A 15,834-nucleotide genomic window follows, 5' to 3' on the forward strand; every position below is an offset into this window, starting at 1 on the left:
GTCCTGCTTAGACGTCTGCTGTCAGCCATGGCTTCTGCTTTGCCCCCTCATAGATGTGCTTCATAATGTTGATGTCCTCAGTACACTTCTCTGTATAGCCAGTCACAGATCTCACATGAGCCACCTTACTGAATATGTTCCAGATGATGTTTTCAAAACAGTTCTGCAATGCTGAGGTTCCTACTTCTGGTCAGGTCTTTATCTCCCTTGCAACACACTCAAGATTCAGCAAGTCAAGCAGCTTCCATGGAAATGAATAGTAGTCAACATTAGAAAAACAGAGGGCTATGTGGTAGGGAAATTCTAGCTGTTTCTGGAGTAGGTTACATGGTTGGCACAACTGTGGTTCGAATGACCTGCAATGTGCTGTAGCTTTTCTACGTTTCTATATTTTGGGCGAAGAAGGACAGGGCCTTATCTCCCTTCAAACTGGTTTAATCTGTTTGATCAGTGGTCTGTGTGCAGGAATTAGCATAAAAATAAATGAATGGAGTACAAAAGTGGGGGCAAGGAGCAGTTTTTGTATGCAGCAGGGACTTTCGTATAAATCAGGTTTACTGTATTTTCACTTCTGGTAGTAAAATCAACATGCTGATAGAATTTAGGCAGGACTTTTTTTCCAACCCTAACCAATAAAGAAACCATTGGGGGTTCTTTACAATGAATCAATGAACTTATTTAAATATTCCATCCATCCCACAATGTGAAGGAGTAAAAATCTTTGTGTTATGACTCAGTCACAATGTACAGCCATGTGAATTTATAAGTCTAATGGCTTGTAGAAAGAATCTGTCCCATAGCCTGTTGGTCATGGCTTTAATGCTGTGGTAGCATTTACCAGACAGAAGCAGTTGAAACAGTTTATGGTTGGAGTGACTGGTGTCTCGATGATCTTCCAGACCTTTTTCCTGCACCTGCTGCTGTAAATGTCCTCAATGGAGGGAAGTTCACAACCTCAGATATGCTGGGCTGTCCGTACCACTCTCTGCAGTTCCCAGTGATCAAGGTTGGTGCAGTTCTTGTACCAGGTGGTGATACAGCCAGTCAGGTTGCTCTCAGTGGTGCCCCTGAAGAAGGCTTGAGGATCTGGGGACTCATGCCAAACTTCTTTGGTCACCTGAGGTGGAAAAGGTGCTGTTGTGCTTTTTCTTGCCATACAGCCAGTGCGTACAGTCCAGGTGAGACCTTCGGTGATGTGTATACCGAGGAGCTTGAAACTACCACCCTCTGTCTTCTGTGGACAAGCCAGTTCTGTATCCATAATCTCATGTTTCCCTGAATCCCATGCCTCATGACTTTCTGAATGAACCTGCCAAACAGAATCTTATCAAAAACCTTACTAAAATCATTATGCACCACAACCACTGCTCTACTTTCATTAATGTGCTTTGGCCTTCCCCTCACAAAGCCATGCAAACTATCCCTCATCAGACTATGCTTCTCCAAATATTCATAAATCCCGTCTCTAAGCATGTTTTCCAATCATCTTCCCACCAAAAGGAAAGGCCGGAACACAGAGTGGTGAGGTAGCTCTGTTGGTCACTTGATCCCCACCCACCCCCTCAGACCAACAGTAGAACTTCCTGTTCCTTCTAGGCCAGGCGGAGGCAAATTTAAATGCTTGGTCTGGCTTTGCTAGAGAGATGTGGAAGTTGGATTTGATGGTTGGTGAATAGTTATATTGGAAAGTTAACAACAAAGTGTGTCGTAGAAAAAGCCTCTGTATATTTGAAATTTCTTGTACATACATGTTTGTTTTCATAGAACATAGAACATAGAAATTTACAGCATATTACAGGTCCTTCAGCCCACAATGTTGTGCAGACCATGTAACCTACTCCAGAAACTGCCTAGAATTTCCCTAGCGCATTAGCCCCCTATTGTTCTAAGCTACATGTACTTATCTACTGTGCTCAGTCCTGGTCGTCAACTACAGAAAGAATGTGGAAACCATAGAAAGGGTGCAGAGGAGATTTACAAGAACATTGCCTGGATTGGGGACCATGGCTTATGAGAATAGGTTGAGAGAACTCGGCCTTTTTTCCTTGGAGTGATGGAGGATGAGATGTACCTGACAGAGGTGTGTAAAATGATGAGAGGCATTGAACGTGTGGATAGGTTTTTTTCCCAGGGCTGAAATGGCTAGCACGAGAGGGCACAGTTTTAAGGTGTTTGGAAGTAGGTAGAGAGGAGATGTCAAGGATATGTTTTTTACGCAGAGAGTGGTGAGTGTGTTGAATGGGCTGACGGCGATGGTGGTGAGGTGGATACGATGGGGTCTTTTGAGAGACTCTTGGATAGGTACATGGAGCTTAGAGAAATCGAGAGCTATGGGTAACCCTAAGTAATTACTAAGGTAAGGATAAGTTTGGCATGGCTTTGTGGGCTGAAGGGCCTGTATTGTGCTGTAGGTTTTCTATGCTTCTATGTTTCTATCTAAGAGGCCCTTAAAAGACCCGATTGTATCCGCTTCCACCACCGCTGCCAGCAGTGTAAAAGGTGTGAAAAACTTACCTTTGACATCCTCTCGGTACCTGTTTCTAAGCACATTAAAACTATGCCCTCTCATGTTAGCTATTTCAGCCCCGGGAAATAGCCTCTGGCTATCCACATGATCAATGCCTTTCATCATCTTATACACCTCTATCAGGTCACCTCTCATCCTCCGTCGCTCCAAAGAGAAAAAGCCAAGTTCACTCAACCTGTTCTCATAAGGTACACCCTCCAATCTAGGCAAATCCTTGTATATCTCCTCTGCACTCTCTCTATAGTATCCACATACTTCCTGTAGTGAACTGAACACAGTACTCCAAGTGATCTGACCAAGGTCTTATATAGCTGTAACATTACCTCACGGCTCTTGAACTCAATTCTACAGTTGATGAAGGCCAGCACACCATACACCTTCTTAACAACACTGTCAACCTGCACAGAAGCTTTGAGTGTCCTACCGACATGGACCCCAAGTTCTGTAAGGTCATTCACACTGCGAAGAGTCTTACCATTTATATTATATTCTGTCTTCAAACTGGACTTACCAAAATGAACCACTTCACACTGGTCAAACTCCATCTGCCACTTTTCAGCCCAGTTCTGAATCATATCAATGTCCCTCATCTCTGACAACCCTCCAGACTATCCACAACAGCCCCAACTTTTGTGTCATCAGCAAATTTACTAACCCACCCTTCTACTTCTTCATCCAGGTAATTTATGAACATTGCAAAGAGGAGGTCCCAGAAATCCCTACGGAACACCACCGGTCACAGAACTCCATGTAGATTATGAACCATCTGCAATCACCCTTTGCCTTCTGTGGGCAAGCCAATTCTGGATCCATGAAGCAAGGTCTTCTTGGATCCAATGCCCCCTTGCATGGGGATCCTTATCAAATGCCTTACCGAAATCCATATGCAGTGCATCTACTGCTCTACCTTCATTAATGTGTTTTGTTACTTCCTTAAAGAATTCAATCAGGCTCATAAGGCGTGACCTGCCCTTGACAAAGCCATACTGAAGATCCTTAATCAGATTATGTCTCTCCAAATCCACATAAATCCTGCCTCTCAGGATCTTCTCCAACTTCTTGCCCACCAACGAGGTCAGACTCACTGGTCTATAATTTCCTGGGTTATCTGTTCTCCCTTTCTTGAACAAGGCAACAACATTTACAACCCTCCAATCCTCCAGTACTTCTCCTTGCTCATACATGCTTTTTCAGTTCTGCCCACAAATTTTCTATCGAGTTGAGGTCAGGGCTTTGTGATGGCCACTCCAATACCTTGACTTTGTTGTCCTTAAGCAATTTTGCCACAACTTTGGAGGTACGCTCGGGGTCATTCTCCATTTGGAAGACCCATTTGCGACCGAGCTTTAACATCCTGGCTGATGTCCTGAGATGTTGCTTCAATATATCCACATAATTTTTCTTCCTCATGATGCCATCTATTTTGTGAAGTGCACCAGTCCCTCCTGCAGCAAAGCACCCCCACAACATGATGCTGCCATCCCCATGCTTCACAGTTGGGGTGGTGTTCTTCGGCTTGCAAGCCTCACCCCTTTTCCTCCAAACATAATGATAGTCATTATGGCCAAACAGTTCAATTTTTGATTCATCAGACATTTCTCCAAAAAGTAAGATCTTTGTCCTCACGTGCACTTGCAAACTGTAGTCTGGCTTTTTTATGGTGGTTTTGGAACAGTGGCTTCTTCCTTGCTGAGCAGCCTTTCAGGTTATGTCAATATAGGACTCGTTTTACTGTGGATATAGATGCTTGTCTGCCTGTTTCCTCCAGCATCTTCACAGGGTCCTTTGCTGTTCTGGGATTTATTTGCACTTTCTGCACCAAGGTACGGTCATCTCTAGGAGACAGAATGCATCTCCTTCCTGAGTGGTATGACGGCTGCGTGGTCCCATGGTGTTTATACTTGCGTACTATTGTTTGTACAGATGAACGCGGTATCTTCAGGTGTTTGGAAATTGCTCCCAAGGATGAGCCAGACTTGACATCACTTTCTGACCTCAATCCGATAGAAAGTTTGTGGGAAGAACTGAAAAAGCATGTGCGAGCAAGGAGGCCTACAAACTTGACTCAGTTACATCAGTTCTGTCTAGAGGAATGGAACAAAATTTTAGCAGCTTACTGTGAGAAGCTTGTGGAATGCAACCCAAATGTTTGACCCAAGTTTAACAATTTAAAGGCAATGATACCAAATACTAACAAAGTGTATGTAAACTTCTGACCCACTGGGAAAGTGATGAAAGAAATAAAAGCTGAAATAAATCATTCGCTCTACTATTATTCTGACATTTCACATTCTTAAAATAAAGTAGTGATCCTAACTGATGTAAGACAGTGAATGTTTTCTAGGATTAAATGTCAGGAGTTGTGAAAAACTGAGTTTAAGTGTATTTGGCTAAGGTGTATGTAAACTTCTGACTTCAACTGTATATACTCAAGCATTTCAGTCCGCTGTGAGTCATACCCACAATTGCCCAGGTCTTTTTTCCTGGAGAATACTGAAGTATTCATTAAGTACCTCTGTTACCTCCTCTGATTCCATGCATACATTTTCACTATCGCACCTGATAGGTCCTAGTCTCACACGGCTCATCCTCTTGCTCTTCACATACTTGCAGAATGCCTTGGGCTTTTCCTTAATCGGACAGGATGTACTCCAGGCTACCGTGGGAAGCCAGGGAGGAGATTGCTGAGCCTCTGGCGGTGATCTTTGCATCATCAATGAGGATGGGAGAGGTTCCGGGGGGTTGGAGGGTTACGGATGTTGTTTCCTTATTCAAGAAAGGGAGTAGAGATAGCCCAGGAAATTATAGGCCAGTGAGTCTTACTTCAGTTGTTGGTAAGTTGATGGAGAAGATCCTGAGAGGCAGGATTTATGAACATTGGGAGAGGTATAATATTATTAGTAACAGTCAGTATGGCTTTGTCAAAGGCAGACCATGCCTTATGAGCCTGATTGAATTTTTTGAGGATGTGATAAAACACATTGATGAAGGTAGAGCCGTAGATGTAGTGTATATGGATTTTAGCAAGGCATTTGATAAGGCACCCCATGCAAGGCTTGTTGAGAAAGTAGGGAGGCATGGGATCCAAGGGGACATTTCTTTGTGGATCCAGAACTGGCTTGCCCACAGAAGGCAAAATGTGGTTGTAGATGGGTCATATTCTGCATGGAGGTCGGTCGCCAGTGGTAAGCCTCAGGGAACTGTTTTGGGAACCCTTCTCTTCGTGATTTTTATAAACGACCTCGATGAGGAATTGGGGGGATGGGTTAGACCATAAGACCATAAGACAAAGGAGTAGAAGTCGGCCATTCAGCCCATCGAGTCTGCTCCGCCATTTTATCATGAGCTGATCCGTTCTCCCATTTAGTCCCACTGCCCCGCCTTCTCACCATAACCTTTGATGCCCTGGTTACTCAGATACCTATCAATCTCTGCCTTAAATACATCCAATGACTTGGCCTCCACTGTGGCAACAAATTCCATAGATTCACCACCCTCTGACTAAAAAAATTTCTTCGCATTTCTGTTCTGAATGGGCGCCCTTCAATCCTTAAGTCATGCCCTCTTGTACTAGACTCCCCCATCATGGGGAACAACTTTGCCGCATCCACTCTGTCCATGCCTTTCAACATTTGAAATGTTTCTATGAGGTCTCCTCTCATTCTTCTAAACTCCAAGGAATACAGTCCAAGAGCGGACAAACGTTCTTCATATTTTAACCCTCTCATTCCTGGAATCATTCTAGTGAATCTTCTCTGTACCCTCTCCAACGTCAGCACATCCTTTCTTAAATAAGGAGAACAAAACTACCCACAGCACTCCAAGTGAGGTCTCACCAGCGCCTTATAGACCCTCAACATCACATCCCTGCTCCTATACTCTATTCCTCCAGAAATGAACGCCAACATTGCATTCGCCTTCTTCACTACTGACTCAACCTGGAGGTTAACCTTAAGGGTATCCTGTACGAGGACTCCCAAGTCCCATTGCATCTCAGAACTTTGAACTCTTTCCCCATTTAAATAATAGTCTGCCCATTTATTTTTTCTGTCAAAATGCATAAACATTCACTTTCCAACATTGTACTTCATTTGCCACTTCTCTGCCCATTCTTCCAATCTATCCAAGTCTCTCTGCAGACTCTCCATTTCCTCAGCACTACTGGCCCCTCCACCTATCTTCGTAACATCAGCAAACTTAGCCACAAAGCCATCTATTCCATAATCCAAATTGTTGATGTACAATGTAAAAAGAAGCGGCCCTAACACGGACCCCTGTAGAACACCACTGGTAACCGGCAGCCAACCCGATTAGTAAATTTACTGATGAAACGAAGGTTGGGGATGTTGTGGATAGTGTGGAGGGCTATCAGAGGTTACAGCAGGACATTGATAGGATGCATAACTGGGCTGAGAAGTGGCAGATAGAGTCAACCCAGATAAGTGTGAGGTGGTTCATTTTGGTAGGTCGAATATGATGGCAGAATATAGTATTAATGGTAAGACTCTTGGCAGTATGGAGGATCAGAGGGATCTTGGGGTCTGAGTCCATAGGACACTCAAAGCAGCTGCGCAGGTTGACTCTGTGGTTACTTGTGCATTGGCCTTCACTAATATATGGTGCATTGGCCTTCAACGACCATGGTGTTGAGTTTAAGAGCCGAGAGGTAATGTTGCAGCTCTATAGGACCCTAGTCAGACCCCACTTGGAGTACTGTGCTCAATTCTGGTTGCTTCACTACAGGAAAGACGTGGAAACCATAGAAAGGGTGTAGAAGAGATTTACAAGGATGTTGCCTGGATTGGGGTGCATGCCCTATGAGAATAGGTTGAGTAAACTCGGCTTTTTCTCCTTGGAGTGACGGAGGATGAGAGGTGACCTGACAGAGGTGTACAAGTTAATGAGCGGTATTGATTGCGTGGATAGTCAGAGGCTTTTTCCCAGGGCTGAAATGGCTAGCGTGAGAGAGCATTGTTTCCAGGTTCTTGGAAGTAGGTACAGAGGAAATGTCAGGGGTAAGTTTTTTACACAGAGAGTGGTGAGTGTGTGGAATGGGCTGCTGGCAGCAGTGGTTGAGGTGGAAATGATAGGGTCTTGTAAGAGACTCCTGGATGGGTACATGGAGCTTCGAAAAATAGAGGGCTATGGGTAAGCCTAGGTAGTTCTAAGGTAGGGACATGTTCAACACAGCTTTGTGATCCGAAGGGCCTGTATTGTGCTGCAGATTTTCTATGTTTCTATGTAAATCCTGCTCACCAAAGCCTTCTTATGGCCCCTTCTAGCTCTCCTAATTCCATTCTTAAGCTCCTTCCTAGCAACCTTGCAATTTTATAGAGCTCTAACATTATCTAGTTTCTTGAAACTTTTGTAAGCTTTTCTTTTCTTCTTAACTAGATTTTCTACATACCTTGTACACCATGGTTCTTTAACTCTACCATTCTTTATTTACCTCAATGGAACATACCTATGCAGAAGTCCATGCAAATATCCCCTGAACATTTGCCACATTTCTGCCATGCATTTCCTTGAGAACATCTCCTCCCAATTTATGCTCCCATGTTCCTGCCTAATAGCATCATATTTGCCCCTACCCCCAACTAAAAGTTTTCTCAAATTGTCTGCTCCTATCCCTCTGCAGTGCCTTGGTGAAGGAGACAGAGTTGTGGTTACTACCTCCAAAATGCTCTCCCACAGAGAGCTCTGACACCTGACCATGTTCATTTCCTAATGCCAGATCAAGCACAGCCTCTCCTCTTGTAGGCTTATCTACATATTGTGTCAAGAAACCTTCCTGAACACACCTAACAAACTCCACCCTATCCAAACCCCTTGCACTAAGGAGATGCCAATCAATATTAGGAAAGTTAAAATCTCCCATTTGTCTACTTGTAAGTACATTTTTTCTTCACAATTTTTGGTCAGTTTTTGTGTTTTTTCTTTCACTTGACGCTGATTAAAAGCCCTTGCACTAATGTGCTGTTGTGGCTTACCATTTGTTTTTTTCAACTGGAGACACTCATCAGGCACACTGATAGTGAGGTGTAAGACGCTCCAAGACTATGAGCTCTATCAAGTCATCTTTCATCTGCCTAGTTAGCTTAATCTATCCTCATAAGGTGTGCTCTCTAATACAGGCAGCATCCTGGTAATTCTCCTCTGCACCCTCGCTAAAGTGTCCACATCCTTCCTATAATGAAGCAAATAGACCTAAGCACAGTACTCTAAGTGTAGTCTAATCCCCCAGCTAATGAAAGCCTACACACCATTCACCTTAACCCCTTCTCAACTTGCACAGCAGCTTTAAGGGATTTATGGACTTCCCCACTGTTCCTCCACACTGCTAAGAATCCTACCATTAACTTTGTACTATGCCTTCCAGTTAAACCTTTCAAAATGTATCATTTCATGCTTTTCTGCCAACCTGCCAATTCTCAGAACATGTCTGCATCCTCTCTATATTGTATTGTAACCTTTTATATTATCCATAATGCCAAAAACCTTTGTGTCATCTGCAAACTTACTCATCCATTCTTCCACTTCCTCATCTGTCATTTATAAATATCACATAGAGCACAGTTCTCAGAACATATCCCTGCAGAACACCACTGGTTAGCACCTCCAGGCATAAAACACTTCAAATACAACCACCCCTCTGTCTTCTGTGGGTAAGCTAATTCTGAACCTATGTTGCCAAGTCTCCATGACTCCTTTGCCCCATGACTTTCTGAATGAGTCTTCCATGGGGAAACTTGTCAAATGCCTAATAAAATCTATATATGCCACATCCACTGCTCTACCCACATCAATCTGTTTTGTCACTTGGTCAAACCCTCCGATCAATCTCATAAATCATGAGTTTCCCTTCATAAAGGTTTGCTAACTGTCCTTAATAAGATTATATTTCCCCAACTGTTTATAAATCCTGCCCCTAAGAATCCTCTCTATTTGTTTGCCCACCTTTGATGTAAAAGTATTTTGATTTTCTTTCTCTTTCACTTTTGCAGCTATGGCTCTTCAGAATGACGCACTACACAGAACCATGCTTCTTCTCACAGTGTGCAACTCTAGGAGGCTTTCAGGGTCAATGGGACAAAGCCTTCTACAACTTCTTCACCTTTGGATTCCTCTTTGTTATTCCACTAATTATCATGCTGATCTGCAACTTCAAAATAATCATCAAGATGACAAATAATCTGCGTCCAAACTTCAATCGTATGTCCACAAACTTTCTCATTGTCTACTTATAGGGTGGGGACTCATTTTTAGAAAAGGTGTAATGTAATTATTGACTATTAGTCTTTCAGTTTAAAATCTCAATTCATCAAAATTAAGAGAAAATTTAAATACTACAGGTAACTAAAGACAAGAGTTCTTTAATGAGACTTGGATAACCTGGATTAACCAATTTCCCTTGGGATCAATAAAGTATGACTATGACTATGACTATGACTATGACTATAAGAAGTAATCTGATAAAGTGTTCTAATTGGAGAAGTTTCTAAGCCATTTTGGCCCCTTTAGGCCATTTGGCCAATTGGGTTTCTCCACCATTTCATGATGACTTTTTTCCTCTTAGCCCCAATCTCCTTCCTTTCTCTCATCTCCTTTCATGCCCTGACCAGTCAAGAATCTATCAACCACTGCCCTAAATATACGTAAGGACTTGGCTTCCACAACCTCCTGTGGCAAAGAAATCCACAGATTCACCACTCTCTGTCTAAGGAAATTTCTCCTCATCTCCATTCTAAAAGAACACCTCTCTATTCTTAGGCTGTGTCATCTGGTCTTAAACTCTCCCACCACAGGAAACATCCTCTCCACATCCACTCTATCAAGGCCTTTCACTATTCAGTAGGTTTCAATGCGGTCAGCCCTCTTTCTTCTGAATTCTAGTGAAAACAGGCCCAGAGACATCTAAAGCTCTTCATATGACAAGTCATTCAATATTGGAATAATTTTTGTGAACCTCCTTTGAAGAGTCTACACATTTATTTCTACTACCAAAGTGCATGCCCATGCATTTTGCAACATTGTCCCATTTGCCACTCTTGCCCATTCTCCTAATCTAAGTTCTGTAGTCCACCTGTTTCCTCAACGCTAACTGCCCTTCCACCAATCTTCACATCATTTGCAAACTTGGCAACAAAGCCACCTATTCTATCATCTAAACTGGGTGTCAGATGTGGGAAGTCCAGGAGACTCCCAGCCTCCTGGATGGCCACATCTGCACCAGGTGTGTCAAGCTGCAGCTCCTTAGGGTCTGTCTTAGGGAACTGGAGATGCAACTCAATGACCTTTTTCTGGTTAGGGAAAGTGAGGAGGTGACAGAGAAGAACTATAGGCAAGCAGTCACACTGGGGCCTGGGGAGACAGATAAGTAGGTAACAGTCAGAAGAGGGAAGGACGAGAGTCAGAGGCTAGAGAGTACCCCTGTTTTTGCCCCACTTAACAATAAGTACTCCTGTTTGAGTACTGTTGGGGGGGAGGGCCTACCAGGGGGAAGCAACGGTGGCCATACCTCTGGCACAGAGTCTGGCCCTGTGGCTCAACAGGGTAGAGAAAGGAAGAAGGCAGCAGTAATAGGGAACTATATAATTAGGTGGTCAGACAGACAATTCTGTGGATGCAGGAAAGAAACACGGATGGTAGTTTGCCTCCCAGGTGCCAGGGTCTGGGATGTTTCTGATCGCGTCCAAGATATCCTGAAGTGGGAAGGAGAACAGCCAGAGGTCGTGGTACATACTGGTACCAATGACATAGGTAGGAAAAGGGAGGAGGTCCTGAAAACAGACTACAGGGACTTAGGAAGGAAGTTGAGAAGCAGGACCTCAAAGGTAGTAATCTTGGGATTACTGCCTGTGCCACGTAACAGTGAGTATAGGAATAGAATGAGGTGGAGGATAAATGCGTGGCTCAGGGATTGGAGCAGGGGGCAGGGATTCAGATTTCTGGATCATTGGGACTTCTTTTGGGGCAGGCGTGATCTGTACAAAAAGGACAGGTTGCACTTGAATCTGAGGGGGACCAATATCCTGGCAGGGAGGTTTGCTAAGGCTAATGGGGAGAGTTTAAACTAGAATTGCTGATGGGTGGGAACCAAACTGAAGAGATGGAGGAAGGAGCTGCTGGCTCACAGATAGAGAAAGCTTGGAGACAGTGTGAGATGGAGGATAGGCAGGTGATAGAGAAGGGATGCGCTCAGACCGATGGTTTGAGATGTGTCTATTTTAACGCAAGAAGCATCATGAACAAAGTGGATGAGCTTAGAGAGTGGATCAGTACTTGGAGCTTTGATGTTGTGGCCATTACAGAGACTTGGATGGCTCAGGGGCAGGAATGGTTACTTAGGGTGCCAGGCATTAGGTGTTTCAGAAAGGACAGGGAAGGGGGCAAAACATGGAGGCATGGCCCTGCTGATCAGAGATAGTGTCACGGCTGCAGGAAAGAAGGAAGTCCTGGAGGGATTGTCTACAGAGTCTCTGTGGGTGGAAGTTAGAACCAAGAAGGGGACAATAATGCAACCGGTTTTGTTTTTATAGACAACCCAATAGTAACATGGACATCAAGGAGACAGATTCTGAAAAGGTGTAATAATAAGAGGGTTGTCGTGGTGGGAGATTTTAATTTCCCAAATATTGATTGGCATCTCCCTAGAGCAAGGGGTTTAGATGGGGTGGAGATTGTTAGGTGTGTTCAGGAAGATTTCCTGACACACTAAATAGATAAGCCTACAAGAGGAGAGGCTGTACTTGATCTGGTATTGGGAAATGAACCTGGTCAGGTGTCAGGTTTCTCAGTGGGAGAGCATTTTGGTGATAATGATCACAATTCCATCTCCTTCACCAAAGCATTGGAGAGGGATAGGAACAGACAGGTTAAGGAAGTGTTTAATTGGAGTAAGGGGAAATATGAAGCTATCAGGTAGGAACTTGGAAGCATAAACTGGGAACAGATATTCTCAGGGAAATGTACGGCAGAAATGTGGCAAATGTTCAGGGGATATTTGCGTGACGTTCTGCATAGGTACATTCCAATGAGACGGGGAAAGGATGGTAAGGTACAGGAACCATGGTGTACAAAGGCTGTTGAAAATCTAGTCAAGAAGAAAAAAGAAGCTTACAAAAGGACCAAAAAATTAGGCAATGATAGAGATCTAGAAGATTATAAGGCTAGCAGGAAGGTGCTTGAGAATGAGATCAGGAAAGCCAGAAGGGGCCATGAAAAGCCTTAGAGAGCAGGATTAAAGAAAACCCCAAGGCATTCTACAAGTCTGTTAAGAGCAAGAGGAAAAGAGAATAGGAACAATCAAGTGTGACAGTGGAAAAGTGTGTATGGAACCGGAGGAGTTAGCAAACATACTTAATGAATACTTTGCTTCAGTATTTACTATGGAAAAGAATCTTGGCGATTGTAGGGATGACTTACAGAGGATTGAAAATCTTGAGCATATATACATTAAGAAAGAGGATGTGCTGTAGTTTTTGGATAGCATCAAGTTGGATAAGTCTCCGGGACTGGAGAACATGTACCCCAGGCTACTATGGTAGGTGAGGGAGGAGATTGCTGAGCCTCTGGCAATGATCTTTGCATCATCAATGGGGATGGGGGAGGTTCCAGAGGATTGGAGGGTTGCAGATATTGTTCCCTTATTCAAGAAAGGGAGTAAAGATAGCTCAGGAAATTATAGACCAGTGAGTCTTATATCAGTAAGTTGTTGCAAAAGATCCTGAGAAGCACGATTTATGAACATATGAGCTTTCATAAGTCAAGGGATAGAGTTTAAAAGTTGCGAGGTAATGATGCAGCTCTATAAAACTCTGGTTAAGCCACACTTGGAGTGCTGTGTCCATTTCTGGTCACCTCACTATAGGAAGGATGTGGAAGCATTGGAAAGGGTACAGAGGAGATTTACCAGGATGCTGCCTGGTTTAGAAAGTATGCATTATGATCAGAGATTAAGGGAGCTAGGAATTTACTCTTTGGAGAGAAGGAGGATGAGAGGAGACATGATAGAGGTGTACAAGATAATAAGAGGAATAGATAGAGAGGATAGCCAGTGCCTCTTCCCCAGGGCACCACTGCTCAATACAAGAGAACATGGCTTTAAGGTAAGGGGTGGGAAGTTCAAGGGGGATATTAGAGGAAGGTTTTTCACTTAGAGAGTGGTTGGTGTGTGGAATGCACTGCCTGAGTCAGTGGTAGAGGCAGATCCACTAGTGAAATTTAAGAGACTAGTAGACAGGTATATGGAGGAATTTATGGTGGGGGGTTATATGGGAGGCAGGGTTTGAGGGTCGGCATAACGATGTGGGCTGAAGGGCCTGTACTGTGCTGTTCTATTCTATGTAACATTTGGAGAAGCATATGTTTAGGAATAGTCAACATGGCTTTGTCAAAGGCAGGTCATGCCTTATGAGCCTGATTGAATTTTTTGAGGATGTAACTAAACACATTCATGAAGGTAGCGCCGTAGATGTCGTGTATATGGATTTTAGCAAGGCATTTGGTAAGGTACCCCATGCAAGGCTTATTGAGAAATTAAAGAGGCATGAGATCCAAGGGGACATTGCTTTGTCGATCCAGAACTGGCTTGCCCACAGAAGGCAAAGAGCAGCTGTTGATGGGTCATATTCTGCATGGAGTCGGTGACCAGTGGTGTGCCTCAGAAATCTGTTCTGGGACTCCTTCTCTTTGTGATTTTTATAAATAGCCTGGATGAGGAAGTGGAGGGATGGGTTAGTAAATTTGCTGATGCCACAAAGGTTGGGGGTGATGTGGATAGTGTGGAGGGCTGTCAGAGGTTACAGCAGGACATCGATAGAATGCAAAACTGGGCTGAGAAGTGACAGATGGAGTTCAACCCAGATAAGTGTGAGGTGGTTCATTTGGTAGGTCAAATATGATGGCAGAATATAGTATTAATGGGAAGATTCTTGGCAGTGTGGAGGATCAGAGGGATTTTCGGGTCCGAGTCCATTGGACACTCAAAGCTGCTACGCAGGTTGACTCTGTGGTTAAGAAGGCATACGGTGCATTGGCCTTCACCAACCTTGCGACTGGGTTTAAGAGCCAAGAGGTAATGTTACAGCTATATAGGACCCTAGTCGGAGCCCACTTGGAGTTCTGTGCTCAGTTCTGGTAACCTCAATACAGGAACGATGTGGAAACTATAGAAAGTGTGCTGAGGAGATCTACAAGGATATTGCCTGGATTGGGGATAGGTTGAGTGAACTTGGAGTTTTTTCTTGGAGTGACAGAGGATGAGAGGTGACCTGATAGAGGTGTATAAAATGATGAGAAGCATTGATCATGTGGTTAGTCAGAGGCTTTTTTGCAGGGCTGAAATGGCTATCATGAGAGAGCGCTGTTTTAAGGTGATTGGAAGTAGGTACAGAGGAGATGTCATGTGTAAGTATTTAATGCAGAGAGTGGTGAGTGCATGGAATGGGCTGCTGGCGATGGTGGCGGAGGTGGATACGACAGGGTCTTTTAAGACATTCCTGAATAGGTACATGGAGCTTAGAAAAATAGAGGGCTATGTGTAACCCTAGGTAATTTCTAAAGTAAGTATGTGTTTGGCACAGTATTGTGGGCCGAAGGGCCTGTCTTGTGCTGTAGGTTTTCTATGTTTCTAATTTTCTCAGTGTCTGGTGCACATATCCACTTGATGCACTTTCTGAGAACCAAGAAATTCTGTGCTTTACTGAAAGTATTGTTCTTTTTGGCATTCTCTACTGTTATCAGTATAACTTTAGGAATTGTTGGACTTCTTTATTTTGCAGAGATGGATCTGAACCAGTCAAGGAACGGCATACCAAAAGCTCGTATAAAAACAATGAAAATGACCATTGCTTTTGTCACTTCTTTCATCATCTGCTGGACCCCATACTACCTGATGGGGATCTGGTATTGGTTTGATCCTGATCTGGAATATAAGTTGCCTGAAGCAATCAACCACTTTTTATTTGTGTTTGGATTACTGAATCCTTGCCTTGATCCACTTATTTACTGGTATTTTTCTTAGTTTATCTCAATTGTGATGCTTGTCTTTTCATTGTTTATTGTCCAGTGCTCAGATATCTTGCTGTTGTTACTGTCACCTTATGGTATCATTGGCACACCCAGGACTATGTTGTGAAAGACAATGCTTGGACTAAGTGAATTTACAGACAGACCAACCAAATGCTCAGAATCAGGTTTATTTTTACTGATATATTTGTGAAATGTGTTGTTTTGTGGCAGCAGTACAGTGGAAGACATACTGTACAAACTACAATGAGTTTCAAAAATGAAGAAATAGTGTAAAA

General features: G+C 43.5%; 1 protein-coding gene across 1 annotated transcript in view; it reads left to right on the top strand.

Annotated features, from left to right (window-relative positions):
- Positions 1–15,551, top strand: part of LOC134357615 (gonadotropin-releasing hormone receptor-like) — a 28,705-nt gene extending 13,154 nt beyond the window's left edge. The window contains exons 2-3 of the mRNA XM_063069239.1: positions 9,532–9,739; positions 15,310–15,551. Of these exons, the coding sequence (XP_062925309.1) occupies positions 9,532–9,739; positions 15,310–15,551 (450 nt within the window). The remainder of the gene's footprint in view (positions 1–9,531; positions 9,740–15,309) is intronic.
- Positions 15,552–15,834: the final 283 nt, after the last annotated feature.

This window comes from Mobula hypostoma, chromosome 16 (assembly GCF_963921235.1).
Source record: "Mobula hypostoma chromosome 16, sMobHyp1.1, whole genome shotgun sequence".
Taxonomy (NCBI): Eukaryota; Metazoa; Chordata; class Chondrichthyes; order Myliobatiformes; family Myliobatidae; genus Mobula; species Mobula hypostoma.